This window comes from Nymphaea colorata, chromosome 12 (assembly GCF_008831285.2).
Source record: "Nymphaea colorata isolate Beijing-Zhang1983 chromosome 12, ASM883128v2, whole genome shotgun sequence".
NCBI classification, from domain to species: Eukaryota; Viridiplantae; Streptophyta; class Magnoliopsida; order Nymphaeales; family Nymphaeaceae; genus Nymphaea; species Nymphaea colorata.
The window spans coordinates 20,091,946-20,108,840 of NC_045149.1; the positions used below are offsets into that span (position 1 = coordinate 20,091,946).

General features: G+C 37.1%; 2 protein-coding genes across 3 annotated transcripts; one reads left to right on the plus strand and one right to left on the minus strand.

The window, feature by feature from the left end:
• Window positions 1-4,399: 4,399 nt before the first annotated feature.
• On the minus strand, window positions 4,400-6,074 carry LOC116266051 (E3 ubiquitin-protein ligase PUB23-like). Its single transcript, XM_031647122.2, has one exon. The coding sequence runs from the start codon at window positions 5,983-5,985 to the stop codon at window positions 4,717-4,719; it is 1,269 nt and encodes a 422-aa protein (XP_031502982.1). The 5' UTR covers window positions 5,986-6,074; the 3' UTR covers window positions 4,400-4,716.
• A 6,882-nt stretch (window positions 6,075-12,956) lies between these two features.
• Window positions 12,957-16,091, plus strand: LOC116266096 (MND1-interacting protein 1-like). Of its 2 annotated transcripts, XM_031647190.2 has the most exons (3): window positions 12,957-13,008; window positions 13,375-15,139; window positions 15,384-16,091. In XM_031647190.2, exons 2-3 carry the CDS (start codon window positions 13,391-13,393, stop codon window positions 15,909-15,911), a joined length of 2,277 nt encoding a protein of 758 aa, XP_031503050.1. In that variant the 5' UTR covers window positions 12,957-13,008; window positions 13,375-13,390; the 3' UTR covers window positions 15,912-16,091. The 2 variants fall into 2 exon arrangements, with proteins under 2 accessions (XP_031503050.1, XP_031503049.1); XM_031647189.2 differs by lacking the exon at window positions 12,957-13,008 and having other exon boundaries at window positions 13,285-15,139.
• Window positions 16,092-16,895: the final 804 nt, after the last annotated feature.

The window sequence follows — 16,895 nt, forward strand, 5'->3', positions numbered from 1 at the left end:
AACATTTACACGAGTTAAATGAGTTACACGAGTTAAATGAGTTACATGAGTTAACAACGCTTGCAGTAGTTAAACAAATTAAAGCTTACACGAGTTAATGCCTAAACGAGTTAAATGGGTTAAACGAGTCGAGTTCAAGCTCGATTTTGTGTAGTTTAGTCGAGCTCGAGCTTGCTATAAGAAACTATACTCGACTTTGATCCAAGCTTGAGTTGTTTGAGCCAAGTCGAGCTGGCCACGATCCTAGCCAACTCTGAGTACTCTTAACTCCTATCGGCAAGTTTAGTAACTATGTCCCTAAATATACAAATCATGTCCACATTTCCTTAAAAGCTCGTTTGATTTGTGTCCATGGCATGAGAATGGATAGGGTCATTTTGTTTAGTCGAATCAGACACAAACACGGACTGCACACATAATAGAGGAGATAGTTTATCATCTAATATTAGAGGTCATGGATAAGGCTGGGCAGCCAGCTGGGCTGCCGGTGGGTACTCGATACTTGGCCCGACTTTGGCCCAAACTCGGGCTAAGAAAAAAGAGCATCGGGCCGACCTGGTTGGACCTGATAAGCACAGGTGGACCTGATAATTTTTTTAATATTTATTTTATTAATATATATATAATATTTTACTACAATTAATTACATTTATATATTATTTTATATTAAAATATATAATTTTTTAATTTAATTGAGCCAAACCCGAGTTTTAATGAGGACCCAAACCCAAAATTCGGGTGTCGGCCGGCCCAATGTCGAGCCTTAGTCATAAAATAAAACACACTCTCCACGACCGGTTCGCCAAACCCTTGTTTCTAAAAGGAAACCATATGCAAAAATCAATACATGAAGTAACCACCAATTACATTATATTGGCAAAATTTTGTACGATTTTAAAAAATTCAATAGTTTAAGAATTTCACGTTGGGTTCACAAAATATGAATACTTTTTTGCATTGCTTTCAACGACTTAAAAGTGTTAATTTATCAAAAAGTTGACTAAAAAAAAGTTGACAACAATTAACTTTTTTTCAAAATTGCGTTGCATGTGTCTATGTCTAAAATTTAAATCTTCAGGGAAATGCTCATAAATTTAAGCAAATCTTGATAGTCACGCCTTCTTACAATCTGCAACTTTTCTTTCAGAAAAAAAAGAAAACACTTCCCGTGTCAAATGAAACATAATGAGTCCGTTTACCTAAAAGAAATAATATTTGCAAAAACAAGAACGTTAGAAATCTAATTTATTTGATAATATATATATATATATATAAACAAAATTAAAGTGACTAATTGTTTTATAATGAAAATAATCATGTCATATCGACTTGAGTGGAACATGATGACCTGAATTTTTGGTTTCCAAAGGGTGAACCAAGAATATGTTATTTATTGCGTGTCAATGATTTAAACTGACCACCTATCAATCCCTATCTTCTCCGTTGTACCCACGCCCCTTAAAAAATATATATATGTAGTTCATTTTTCACCCCCTAAAAAGCCAGTTGATCTAACATAAAAGAGCTATTCGGCAATAATAACAAAATCTTATATGAACTTAGCCTAAAAAATAAGGTAAAAATTCATAAAAATTATTTCTGAATTTACTTTATTTTTTAGATAGATTTATAAGACACTAACAATAACATATTGTTATTGTTGTCAAACAGCTCCAAAAAAAAATAGCAAACGTAATCTTCAATTGTGGTCACTAATAAAAACACATGATTCTTACCAGCTAGAAAATTAAACAAATCAACAATTCATTTTTGAAATTGTAAACAAAACAAATAGTCCCTAAAATTATAATTTTCAAAGGAATGTGGGCTTATATTGATCATCGTATGTTAATTCAAAATGTTTTAATTTCTTTTCAATTTTTTTTTTAAAATAGACCAATTTATAAGCTTTTGAAATTAATAAATAATGACGCTGATAAATAAAGGTCGAGGGCCTACCCCCCGCAAACTTCCAGTTTGAGCACTGAGCTCTTAAATGATAAGCTGACTTTTGAGGGACTAATTCGAAGGAGGTACTGACTGACTTTGACCGATGACTTAGACTCAAAGAAGGTCAAGTTGGGCCCATCCGTCATAATATCCTTCCCATGTATTTGCCAACTGAATTTATTTCAGACCCTATTTCTACAACTAAAATTGTTTTTGGTTTTAAATTTTGATTCAATTTAAACTGCACTTGTGCTGAGAGACTTTGTCAACTCGCGGCCATCAAAGGTTCCTCCCTTAATACCGTTGACTCCGAAAAGACAAACACAATAAACGAGAAGTTTAAAAGAAATATAATTTTTTAAGTATAATTGAATTACTGTGCTTATTAATAATAAACTATTTTAGAAAACTAAATAAATATTTTTAATTCCTTTCATTTTAGTGCCCAAATTTTTTTCTTTAAATTATGGGTTTACCATCCGATCAGATGGGTAGAAGAGGAGGGACTCAGAAGCCAACCAGGAAATTTAATTTGGTGAGAGATGTGGTGCATGAACTATGCATTAATTGCTGACAGAAAAAAATGGCAACAACAGTTAAGTGCCTATTCATTGACAGCAATCTTTCTCTTTTTTTCTATATATATATATATATATATATATATATATATTATAGTGATTGAATGTTAACTATAGTCAGGGCTGAGTGAATGTTAACTATAGTTAGGGGCGGAGATAGGATTTTCTTCAGGGGCGGGCTGACAATCCAACTTCTGAATCCGCATATGACCAAATTGAATTCAAATAAAAAAAATACATGGCACAATTAAATTTTTTTATTTTTTTTAATGTTAATTTTTTTTTTTCATTGGCAAGAGTGGGGCCATGGCCTACGCGCCCCTCCTCCCTCCGCCCCTATCTATAGTTATCCAAAGTCACTCAACTGTCTAACTAAAACCGTTTATTTGAAATAGATAAATGGTTAAGAAAAAAACAATAAAAAAAAGGTATGAACTAAAATTAGATGACAAAAATATTTATCCCATTTTTTTTTATTTTTCTCTTAACAGTCTATCATGATAAATTAGACAATACAATTTAGAAGGCCGAATGAATCTGCAAAGCCAAAGTCATCATTCAATTATATATAGAACTCTAAAGTACGCGGCAAAGCCGACATGAGCTTAGTGAAGAAGGGTACTGATTCAATATTCTTGACCTTCATTAATTGGTCCCGAGAAGAACATGAAAGTCCAGATATGGATGCAGAGAGGAACTTGCATGTAGGCAGGCGGGATCCACCATAACGGATACACCCATCTGATTCCTCTGTCTCCTTCCACTATATATATATATATATATATATATATATATATATATATATATATATATATATATATATATATATATCAAATTTATTATTGTAATAAAGGTAGGTCTCTTGGCAGGTTACTAAATATGTTGCCGGGCAATTAACTATGTTGTTGATTGGGAAGACCCGTTACTAAATTTGACTTGGCTCGGTGGGACTATTTATTAGGAGTTAGGCCCAACCCCTATCCGACTGACCTATTGATGATGCAATTTATTTTATTTACGAACCCTTGATTCATAAGTTAGTAAGCCCTTAGTTTGTTTTTTTTATTAAGATATTTAAATAGCTCCGGATGGACGGGTTGGGGCATGCCTGTACCTGGTTCGGACCCTTCCCATGTTTAATCATTATTTTCATTTATAAATTTGTGGGAGACCGGCAGATGTCCTTTCTCTGTTGTCCGTTCGGACGAGAAAAAAATGCACCTAATTGAATTCATTGGGTACAAAAATGTTTTTTTTTGGTGGTCCAAAATTGAGTGCGTTTTGTCCAATTATTATTTTTTTGCTTATTTAAGTTAAGAATACATATTGGTACTAAAAAGTATTCCAGTTTATGTTTTTAATTAAAAAATAGATATGGCCTGGATTCTTCATTCAATTATGCTAGAGAGAGAGAGAGAGAGAGAGAGAGAGAGAGAGAGTTTTTTTTATGCTTTTAAATGATCATACATCTACCATTTTCTGGATTCATCGTTCTTCAATTATGCTAGAGAGAGAGAGAGAGAGAGAGCCATTTTATATACGTTCTTAACTCAAATTCTAGATAATTCTATTTTTTGGGGATTCATATTCAATTGAGAGACAAGGAAAGAGACAGAGATATTAATCAACATTACTCAATAATCACCACTCGACAATGTGATTCATATTAATTAATTTATAAAGTTGGATTTTATAAGAGAACAATGGGAACAAAATGAAAAAATGAAACAATATAATTGAATTTCAATATGTCCAAATCATTATACACCTTATGTTTTGCTTGTACATATATACGTTACGTATGGAGAGAGAGAGAGAGAGAGAGAGAATCTTACTCACTCATGGTGCATTCACATGCATTTTCCAAGCAAATAATTAATATAATAGATCGAGTTTCTCGCGTACTGCCGCCACTTTCGCGTCCAAGAAGGAACAGCAAATTCCGATGAAGAAGAAACAGCAAATTGAGAGGAAGAGTGAGAAAGAGAGATCTTCAACGATTCAACATCGTATGAACACCGAACCACGTCAACTAAAACATTTTCATGCACACAGAACGAAATCCAAAGATGAATCTTTGAATAGGAAAGGCAAAAAGCCTGGCAATTTTTTCTTTCCTACATTCGGTTGTAATTCAATAGTTGGGTTCATCTTCTTCAGACGATTGATCCCTTCCAAAAAAAATTTCTCACTGAGATCCGTGTTTTCGCCTGAAGAAATCCTGCAACTGCACGGGGAAGCACGGGTGCCGCTTCCACGTGTTCCTGTGCATCTTCAGCATCTTCATGGCCCTCTCCCTCGTTGAGCTCCCGTCTGATCCGCCATTGATCTGCAGCAACGCGCAGAGCTTGGAAAGCGCTCCGTACTCCGCCATCTGCTCGAGAAATCTCTTCGTCGGATAGCACCCGCAGATCAACCACAGAATCTTCACTCCCAATCTCGTTGTCAACTCGGAGACTCTCATGATCTTCTTGGTCACAACTGCGACTGCCATTGCGTGGTCGACGAACGCAGACCTCCCTTCTGCGGTTTCACAGAGCTGTTTCACTGCTGCCATCATCTTCTCGCATCGGCCTCTGCTGGAATCCGGCAGCAGCTCGATCAGAATGCAGACGGCGCCGGCCTCTATGGCCTTGATCCGGTTCAATCTCGAGACGGGCAATAAGTCCAGGAGAATGTCCAGAGCAGAAGACGTGGCTTCGTTGCAGATTTCGTCTGACAGCAACTCCAGAAGCGCCTTGAATATATCTACTTCTTGATCTCCTCCAATTTGGCACCAGTCGAACCCCTTGTTCGTGATCTTTCGCAGGATCGAGACCGCATGGAGCCTCGATTCAGTGTTCCCTGTTTGGATCATCCAAACCAGAGACCTCACACAATCCGGCCTAGTCAAGAACTGGACCTGAGATCCCGAGATGGTCGACAGTGGCAGGCCATGAAGAATCGAAAGAGATTCTTCACACGACCGGAGGGCGGCGAAACTCTCGCCGAAGTGTTCGCTCCTGCCCTGGCAGAGCAACCCGCTTAAGATCTCTATCCCCCCACACCGAACAAACAGTTCGAAATTCTCTTCCTCTGGTCCAATCACCCCCCTCAGCTTCTTCAGTGCGGATACCTTGAACGGCGAAGACTCAATCGACCGGAGAATATCAACAACGTCCTTGGGATCAGCAGGTTTCCGGCCAGACGACGAGGCCGGAGACGAGCTCCGCGGATCATCCCTCTGGGAATTGCTCCACTGCCACGAGTTTATCAACCGTTTCAGTGTGTGGTTGGGAGTGAGATCGAGGTTTTCGAGCTTCTGCATCGTGGCGGGGCAGGTGGTTTTCCGGCAATCGTAGATCCAGCGCTCGATGTATTCCCGTTCGTACGTCACGCCGGTGCAAGCCGTCACCGGATCGACCATGATATCCATTGAAATGGGGCATCTGAAGTAGAGAGGTATCTCCATCTCCATATCTCCCTCTCTCTCTCTCTTTCTCTCTCCACAGGAGAAGAAGAAGATGTTAAGCTTCTGGTCGATGGGGAAGATCTGTGGATGGTGGTTCGCAGATTTATGGAGGTTGAGAAGGGAAGGCTTTTTTTTTTTATAGAAGGGAACGTTCATGGAAGTCAATGGAGATGATGAACCGCTTTATGAGCTGTGTTTTCGCGTGGAGGGATGGAATACGACTGTGTATTCCCCCAAATTATTTTTAAAACGTAACTCTTTGTTCTTCCCGGGAAAATTTATCCGACCGTTGGAGTTGACATTTTCATGAACAGTCCATTTTCCCTTGAGACGTCGTAGAATCATCGAAACGTCCCCTCTATTTTCACAAATTGACGCATGGCCTCCCTTTCCATCACGCAATCTCATAAAATTCATTTTTTATATATTATTTCCTTTATATATATATATATACATAGTATTTTTTTTATCATTTGACTAAGTATTTGAACGATTCAAAATTCGTTGAATTACTGTCTTTCATCAACAAATTTAACTTTGTCAACGGAAACGGATCATTAATGAATACTAAATTCGATTAACTTAAGTTAAATAATTTATTCCTTAGCTACATCAATGGACAAGTAACGTATACGTTGAAGTATGTGATGATAATGTTGCTGTCTTGAAGAAATAGAATTCAAGATCATGAAAGGGAGGTTGTCTTGGGATTGTACTGCGAAGAAAGTGGGGGGAGGGTTCCTGAAATATTGGTAAGACGAAGGGGCTTCCAAATAAATTAACGGATCGTTTACTTTCTCGAGTTACTCGTACAGGTCGGAGTGACGGCGTTCTTTTTTTTTTTTTTTTCCTTTCAATTTTTTTGGGAATAAACCAAACGGAGTGGACGTGGAACCGGGGGCGGTTGAACGGCCGGTGATTATTTTAAATTAAACTAATTTTTAATTTAAAATTAGTTTCAGATCCTCTCATATCCGAGATCCAGATCCAGGGTGAAGCAAACACAACCTACAAGAACCTGCCATTCTGATTCTTGTTTGGGGCGTCCGGATACGAATCTAGATCCAGATCGGCACATGATCAGGCAAAAAAATAATGAAATCTCACCAACTTTGTCTATCTGGGTCAGTTGGATCTCGGGTCTGGTGAAGCAGATCCGAACAAATCTCAGATCTCACACAGCCGAAGTTGGTCCGGGTCAGAGGGTTGACCCAATAATATTACATGAGCAAGGAATTCAATGACGGATCGTGAGAGCAACAATTTGCTTTAATTCATTTTTTATAGGTTCAAGCGTAGATGGATCGGGTTTGGTTGTCAACTCATAAAGAAAGGTGTTGGAGTCAATGAAAGAAAGTCAGAAGCTGCTTCTCCCAAATAAGAAATGCCAAAATTAATGAAAGTCAAGAGATAGTGCGTAGTCGGACCCGGTTTCAATGGAGCATGACGGGACCCGAACATCGGGGGCCCCCTTAAATGAAGCTGGTACCTCTTTATGGTATCGGATTTGGATTGACGGATTCGGTATCCATTCAATGTGTGTGACATTTATGAGCGTCACCGTTGGTCATAGAAAATGACAGCACCTTGGGTCAGATATTTAGATTCACTTGGCTTCTGTAGTAAGAAATCGCTCATTATGTGTGATTCAAGCATACTTAAATGTCATCTGATTAATGAATTTGATCCGATTTGAAGTTAAGGAATGGCATCCGGTCGGGTTCAAAACACGCGTTTGACTGGATTGGGATAATGATTCCGATACAGACTTAAGTTTCGAATAGATGTTCTAATTCAATATCCATACAATTTAACTTCTCAAGGTAAGTCTTTTTAAATAAGAGGAAGTAGCGTTCAAAAGTTAAATTAGAGGAAGAAGCGTGTTTGAATAGGGAGACATGCTGGATGCCAACGGATCGGATTCGGATCGGATACATCTTTAATCATATCCGCTTTTTCAGATATTCATATATTCGGATTCAAATAAAGCAAAGTCATATCCGAATCTGAATCCGAATCCGATTTTTATATTTATATCCAAATCCGAATCTGAATTTTGAACCGGATTTTGCAATTTTTCAAGTATTAGATAGAGGATATTTGTCTAAAAATGAATCCGATCCGAATCCGATCCGATTTCTTAATCGGATATTAAATTTTTATCCATATCCGATTTATCGGTCGGATATCTGATTCAAATCGGATATATTGACATCCCTAGGCATGCATGTGACTCTCTCTCTCTCTCTCTCTCTCTATATATATATATATATATATATATATATATATATATATAAGGTATGAATATACATAAAAAAAACATGAAAATACGACGTTATTATCGGATTTTTTTTTTAGACAAGAAGCGTAAGATTGTTACTTTTAAAATTTCTGAAATCCGATTTATGCAATTATTTTTCATGTTTCTGAAGTCTTATCATTTGAATATTTTGCATTCGTGTATATGAGTGGATTTGTGAATGAAATGGTGTAGCTTGAACCTGAAACTTCCTCCTTGCTATTTTTTATAGAATCTAAGAAGCTGAAAGTTGATTCAACCGATCAAAGAGTGTATGTGACAGTAGCAAAAAATTAATAATCTTTTTTGACACGTACATCAGATTTGACAAGAGTTAAAAACTCAACAATGGGTAATAAAAAAATTGATCTCTACATAAAAAATTATGGTTTTTTAAATTCTAGTACTTTTTGGTATTCTGAATCTATCTGTCCGATTTGATAGATTAAAAAAAAAAAATAACAGTACCAGATGGCACATCGTTCGTCACATTTGAGATGTATATATATATATATATATATATATATATATATATATATATATATATATATATATATATTTTTTTTTTTTTGAAGATTCACATTACTGAATAACTGTGTCATATGTTAAAAGTTTTCACGTGAAATTTAAACTGTAGATGAAATTAACTTGTATCAAGAATAAAAAAATCTTATCGTTAGCCAAGAACGCAACACTCATAGGTAGGAGCAGAGCCAGAAATTTTTCATTAAGAACGTCTTATCATGGTTTCGAAATTTTGACGGGTCAAAATTCTATTTTTCAAAATTTTTATATAGGATACATGATTTTTTTTTAAAATTTATCTGTAGATTTAAATTTTTTTGACCATTGCTCATGGGATTCGATCTCTGCTGCTTTTCAATTAAAACTCTATTTCTAGAACTACTTTTTTTCCAAAGAAAATTTTGCAAACAAGAGAACCATGTCGATATGATCTTCAAGTCGAAAACTGTAAGGATTTAAACATTAAAGATCTTTTCCGGATTATTTTTAATAGAATTTTTATACGACTTTCTGCGTTAATTATACTTTTAAATTCATAACTTAATCTTAACTGCATTATTATCGATTAAAAGCTGCCTCCCAAACTGTATGAATATTGGATATAGGAAATTTATTTAAAACTAAATCCACATTCGAATTGAATCAGAGAATATGAATTTGATAGAACATTTAAGTAAAACCGAATCTGAATCCGATCGGATGTCATTTCTAAAATCCTGATCAAATCTAAATTTTTAATTGGATTTTAATTTTTTTCTTTATCAAAAAGCAATTCGGTCAAATATCCTATCTCAATTTGAGAAGTTGACAACCTTTACTAGGGGAACATCCATCTTATGTATCATGAATTTGCCCTGAATAGGGCCGATTCATAAAACATTATAACAAGTGCTACATGAATCTGCCTCGAAAAATGAAACTGATTCATGAGACAATAACAATATATTGCTAACTTAATGTTGCTAAACATGCCAAATACATGAAAAGTTAGGTTAAAATCCAAAGATATTGAAAACTTCATACCAGATCATCTGGCCCATTTTGGACCCTTGACATGAACCCAACACTGTATTTTCTTGTTAAGTTTGCTAAACTGAGTGGGTCAGGTTGAATGGCTTTAGGCTAGCAAGTTTAATAGTGCAATAAATAACCTAAAAAAATATGCATGCAAACGCTCACTTCAATCCATACTTGGTTGGTGAAACCTCAACTGAAGTACCAACACCTTATTTTTGACAGTCAAATTTGATACAACCACTGATCACAAACCCTAAACTTTTGGTTTATTTCATTTCCCTTTTCATGCCAAACCATGAATTTAATATATGGTGGAGTTGGTCAATGGTGCTTGTAAGTAGAGAAAGTTGTTGCTATAATATGTGAAGTGGGTATGTAGTCTAATGCACCTTCATGAAATATTAAACTTGATTGTAAAGAGAATGTAAGTCACTAAAGTTTAATTATTTATATATGAACCTAGCATTTGAAGCAGGAATACAGGAAGCAGACAAGAATGGGTGACAGCATCAAGTGGGAAAAACATTGAAGCTCAGTTTAGGTGTGGCAAGTAAGGAAATTGATGATCAAGGAAACATAATCAAACTATGACACATGACAAAAGGAAAGATTGGAAAATTCCCAATAGAATGGAGAAAAAAATCATACATTAACTGAAGAAATGAAGAAAGCATGACCCAATCAACAAACCAAAGACTATCAACCTGAGTTCCAAAAGAGGAGCCAGAGGATGGAGTGGACCAAATTGAAAAGCTTTTCTAGGTAGTTGGAATGACCAATTTTTTAGTGGATGTTTTAAATGTGTTAGGTGATGTCCAACTTGGTTTCGGGCGAGTCGTAGGGAATCCACTGCCTAAGTAAGAGATAGAAGCCTCCATTTCTTCCTCTTATGCTTTAGCTTAGAGCTGCTTCAAGATTTGGGTAGTCATACGATACACCTTTTAACTCAAGTGTCGCACATGCTACCATTTGCAATCCAGAAGAGTAGAAACTACAATAATTAAACTAAGGATTCAGGTGAGCGGTAGGGAATCCACTACCTAAGTAAGAGGTTGAAGCCTCCATTGCTTCCTCTTATGTTGCAGTCTAGAGCTGCTTCAGGATATGGATAGTCATACGATATACTTTCTAACTCAAGTGTCACACATGCTACCATTTGCAATCCAAAAGAGTAACAACTACAAGAATTAAACTAAGGATTCAGTTGAATCCACTGTCGGAGTAAGAGGTCGAAGCTGTCATTGCTTCCTCTTATGTTGCAGTTTAAAGCTGCTTCAGGATATGGGTAGTCATACGATATACCTTTTAACTCAAGTGTCGCACATGCTACCATATGCAACTACAAAAATTAAACCAAGGATTCGGGTGAGTGGTAGGGAATCCACTGCCTAAGTAAGAGGTCGAAGCCCCCATTGCTTCCTCTTATGTTGCAGTCTAGAGCTGCTTCAAGATATGGGTAGTCATACGATGTACCTTTTAACTCAAATGTCACACATGCTACCATTTGTAATACAGAGGAGTAACAACTACAAGAATTAAACTAAGGATTCAAGTGAATGGTAATGAATCTACTGCCTAAGTAAGAGGTCGAAGCCCCTATTGCTTCCTCTTATGTTGCAGACTAGAGCTGTTTCAGGATATAGGTAGTCATACGATATACCTTTTAACTCAAGTGTCACACATACTACCATATGCAATCAAGAGGAGTAGCAACTACAAAAATTAAACCAAGAATTCGGGTGAGTGGTAGGGAATCCACTGCCTATGTAAGAGGTCGAAGGCCCCATTTCTTCCTCTTATGCCGCGGTCTAGAGCTGCTTCAGGATCTGAGTAGTCATACGACACACTTTTTAACTCAAGTGTTACACATGCCACCACTTGCAATTTAAAGAAGTAGCAACTACAAGAATTAAACTAAGAATGTGTTAAGAGAGCACCACTCAGCCCAACCAACTATACTATGCCCTCTGGAGGAGCTATAACTTGGTTTAGGAATTCTGTTGTCTAGAAAAAAATGCATAGAACCAATACTATAATTTTGTATTGTAAGTTTAAACTTGCTTTATTTTTCTTAAAATGTAAACAAACATAAAATAAGCTAAGATTGCATTAGCATCATTCAGACTATTATGTTGCTTTTAGTAATATACAACTAATTCTTATAATGCATTCAATTATATACATATGTATATGCACATCTATATATAATTAGAAAAAGAAGAAGAAGTTAGGGTATTTGTTAGGAAAGGTAGAGAGATAGATGTATTTTACTAAAGTACCCTCATTTAGTTAAACCTTTCATACTTCATAATCTGTTATACAAAAATGGTTCGATATATTTAAATATCTGATTTGAATTTAACCTGATATTTTGGGATTCATGAGATCATTTAGATGCACCAAATACGCATTTGGATTGGATGCTGACTTGCTGGACTCAAATGTTGTTTAAGTTCAGACTTTAGCTGAAATCTATTCATAGTCAAATCAAAATACGATCTATGTCCTACTCTTACACATAAATAACATTATTTTTAGCCAGTTTCAGTCGGATCCAGTACTACATCGTGCATTTGCTATGACATTTCGATTCAACTTCATCTTGTAAGAAATTGTTTAATTGTGGAACATTGTTTGGATTAGGGGTTTATGATTTAGATTTTGTAATGTTCAATTGTGGAACAATTGTGGAACATCTTGTAAGAACAAAATGTAATGTTCTTAGAACATGTTTTCTAGAAATATATGTTCCAAAAGTGCATTGTTAACTCGCAAACCTCATGTATGGGTGCCAATTATGGTTCGGATCTACCCATTTGCAGATTCGGCTCTGGATCAATCTACCCAGAACTACCAAATCCGAATCGTTTATTTTCTCACCATTATATTAAGTTGATTAGAGAAAAGATTTCGCATCTTAAGATTCTTAGCCCGGGTATGCTTTTCATACGGAATCATAAAGCGACAATTTTATTGCAACTGAAATGCAAGAAAATTAATTCATGAATCAAATTTTACCATTTCTACAACTGTTTCCTTATTTTCCGGTTTGTTTCTCTCTTCCTCCCCGAGAATTTGCCTTTACTCATCTTATTGTCAAATTGGCTATTTTTCTTTTTTTGCACAATAAATTGATGGCAATTCATTCTCATCTAAGTTCCATTCGAGAGAGTGTGGAAACCCGGCAGGTTAGCTTCTCTGTTCAATCTCCAATTTCGGGTTTTCCTCATATTCAGTCTTTAATTACTTGTTTAATTGTTGATTGTTTATTCTTCTGTTTACGTCATGAATGCATTTACGTACTGTGGTGAGTTTGAGCTTTGTTTGTCATCATAAAGACTTTCAAACCCAAGTCGCTGAAATACCAAAACCAGAGATTCATCTGTTTGTGCATTTTGACGACTTGGTTGTAATCGAAATATGAAAATTTCTTTTCCACGGCTATTTTCTCCGATCTTGTCTTACTGATCCCCGTTTGTGGTAAATCTTGCCTGGATGGTAAGACAGAAGGCAGAAAAATTCAGAAATTTGATTGTGACTCAAAAAATTGACAGTTCTAGGGACAAAACCATGGTAAACCCAAGAAAGATGAGGTCTCATTCAACTCCAGTGGACCGCGGCGACGGCGACTTTCCCAAGCAACCATCCTCTCGTCCGGCGGAGTTTTCCGACGTTGGTAGTCACTGCAACAATCCGTCGACATTTCATGAGTCGGACGGAAGCGAGTGGGGACTCTGCAACGAGCAACAATTGGAGGGAATGCTCCTGAGGAACTTGGACTTCCTTTACAATGAAGCCATCCGTCGGATCGTGTTGTCAGGGTTCGATGAAGAAATCGTGATGAAGGCTGTGTTGAGGAATGGGCATTGTTATGGGAACGGTGACTTACTATCGAACATCATTCACAATTCATTGGCATGCCTCAATGGAAATCGTAAGGATTTCGACGAGTCTGGCACAGTTTTTCGAGATCTGAAGCAACTTGAGCAATACTCCTTGGCCGGAATAATCTGCTTGCTTCAACAAGTTAGGCCCCAACTGACCAGAGGAGATGCAATGTGGTGCCTCCTCATGAGTGATTTGCATGTTGGTAGGGCGAGTTCTTTTGATTTCTCTATTCCTTCATCTGAAAAAAGTGGAGAAACCGGTGATTGTGATTTAGGAGCAAGGAATTGGGCTGAATCACCGGTAGGCATCTCAGTTCCAACGCCCATTCGTCCTTCTCCGTCAAACTTGTTGTCTGCAACTGAAGTTCCCCAGTTTTGTGATACATATAGTAGATTAGGACTTGGAAGTGAGGATTCGGCTGTCAATGGATTTTTGAACAATGCAACTGCAAACGGCTTAAATTTTGGCGTTGGTCAATCTTCGAACAGCTTCAACATGTCGAATTCTACGAGAACAATGAAAGGAAATGCAGCTTCTTTGTTCTCTTCTTCCTTTTCAGAAGTGCCCAGAGCAAGGGAAAAATACACTCCTCTGAGTTGTTCAGTGGGTTGCTCTCACCATTCACTCACATTATGCAGGCAACACAGGTGTAGAACTGGAGTATGGGGACTGCCACAGTGCTCTAATTTAATGAAACACTACCCTAGTCTCGTCTATGAGAATGCTTACACAACTCACATGATGAATGCTGGTGCAGGCACTACATTGCCTTCTGAAAGTGAATCTGAATCTCGAATTTCACATCAATATTGTGGAAAACAAAGGGTTACTGGTAATGCTGATGTAAGTTCCATAGTGGGTAACCTGGAAAATTTACAACTAGATGAAAAACATGATGCGGTGGTCGAACAGAGGGATGAAATGGTCTCAAAATTGACACAACAAATTGAGGTGTTGGAGAAGCAGTTGCAGGAGAGAATTGAGTGGGCTCAGCAAAAAGCACTGCAAGCTGCTAAAAAGCTCAGCAATGATCTGAATGAGCTTAAAACCTTGAGAATGGAAAGAGATGATACTTTACGTGAAAAGAATAAGCAGCCGACGGAGAGCGCCGCCATGAGCGATCTCTTTAAGTTGGAAGATGCCCTGAAGAAGAAGATGACTGAAGTGGACCATGCCAATGCGGTAGTGAAACATCTTGAAACAGAGAATGCAGAAATCAGGGCCGAGATGGTTGCCGCAAAACTAAGTGCAAATGAGTCAGTTAGAAAAGGTTTGGTAGTTGGGAAACGAGAGAAAAAGTGCCAAAAGAAAATTCTAGCATGGGAAAAGCAGAATGACAAGTTGCAGGAGCAGGTGATTGAGGAAAAGCAGAAGAACAATCAATTGCAACAACAGTTGCACCTCATTAAAGAGACACACAAAGAAACTGAGGTCAGTATGAGTTAACACTTTACAATCGAATCCTTGTTTTTCCTCCCTCTTTACAATGTTTTGATAATGATTATAACTTGGGTAATTTATGATATCCCTATGACATTCACTAGTTCACAGGGATGTTTTCATGGGTCATAAATTTCTTCTTTTAGCTTAATATTTTATTAAGAATTGCGCTTATAGTACTTGCCGATACTTTTTGGAGAAAATTCAAGTTTTCTTATGCCACTGCTTTTAACAGCTGAAATGGAAGCATGCAATGAGGGCAAAGGAGCTAGCCAACTCACAAGTAGAGAAGGAAAGGAGAGCCAAGGAAGCAGCTGAAGCTAACAGTGCAAGACGGCAGGAGGCCTTATGCCGCAAGATTGAAATAGATTTTCAACGATACAAAGATGATGTGCAGAGGCTTGAAGACGACCTTTCACGCTTGAGAACATCATCAAGATCCTCTGATCAGCTAAAAAGCTCATCAAACTTGCCGTACTCCACACACGACGCAGACGTGACAAAGACATCGAGAGGATCAGTTGCTAAGGCCACTGTTGAATATTTGAAAAATTTTCAGGAATCATCTCTTAAAGAGATCAAGTGTGACAGGGAATGCTTGATCTGCATGAAGGAAGAGGTGTCAGTAGTCGTTCTGCCTTGCGCTCATCAGGTTCTTTGTGTTGGTTGCAACGAGGCCCATGAAAAGCTGTCCGAGAAGAACTGCCCTTGTTGCAATACCGAGATAAAACAAAGGATTCGTGTCTTTGGTGTCATCTCTTAGAGGAGGTGGTATGTCGCCTAATTTAAAGAGCAAAGCAGATACTTCTCTATAATTTTCACAGTATGATGCCGAACTGAATATAGATATTCTGGGGTTTCCTTTCACCTTTTATTCAGAGAGACTGATGGGATCAATACTCGCGGCCGACCATTTAGAAGAATTGTTGGTGCTCATGCCAGCAAAAGCACAACCCCTGTTCAGCTATTAACTACCAATTTTAAGTGATTCAGTATACTTTCGACGATTTACTATCATGTTATAACGACGGCCCACCGCGGAGCGGAAGAGGATGCCCGACCTTCAACTTCATTGCTTAATCTTGAGCATTTGCAGGCTCGTCAAATAAAGACTTACCCACCAAATGAATGATCCTGACTGTCGACTTGAATGTTTAACCATCGATTATTCTCTCTCTCCATGCAGCGTGTTCGTGTGAATGAGAGAGAGAGAGAAAATATTGTAACTCTCACGATTGTTTGTGACACGGAGGAGAAGAGGCTGACACGAGAAGTATTGATCCGCGGTAGACGAAAATCTATTAACTAGAATGATTCGAACCCAGGGTACTAACCCTAAAAAAAAAAAGTGTTCGCATTAAAGACTGAATTGGATCATATATAGCTGAAATTTTATAGGGAATCTAAAACCAATAACAAAACACTCAACAATGTATGCATGCCATAGTTTCTTTCAAACAAATAACAAGCGAGTCCCGATTAATTGAAGAAATTTTTGCTGAAACACCATATATCATGTCATAAAAAATGTGTTATTAAAAAAAAAACGCAAAAAAATGCAAGAAAATTAAATACCGTTTACAACCTAAAAAACACGTTTTCGTTTTTTTCATGCTAAACAGTTTTTTTTTAAATTTTTTATTTTTTACAAATTTAATATATCTTTTGATTTGTGTTATTATTTTCTCACTCTTTTTTCCCCTATTTTAGTTTTTTTTTAATTTATCATATTTTTCAAGCTAAAAAC

Excerpts from the sequence above, each read along its gene's own strand:
- LOC116266051 (XM_031647122.2), bottom strand. The coding sequence starts at position 5,985 with ATGGAGATGGAGATACCTCTCTACTTCAGATGCCCCATTTCAATGGAT.
- LOC116266096 (XM_031647189.2), top strand. The coding sequence starts at position 13,316 with ATGGTAAGACAGAAGGCAGAAAAATTCAGAAATTTGATTGTGACTCAA. Across the intron at positions 15,140-15,383 it reads AGACACACAAAGAAACTGAG|CTGAAATGGAAGCATGCAAT; the intron begins GTCAGTATGAGT and ends TGCTTTTAACAG.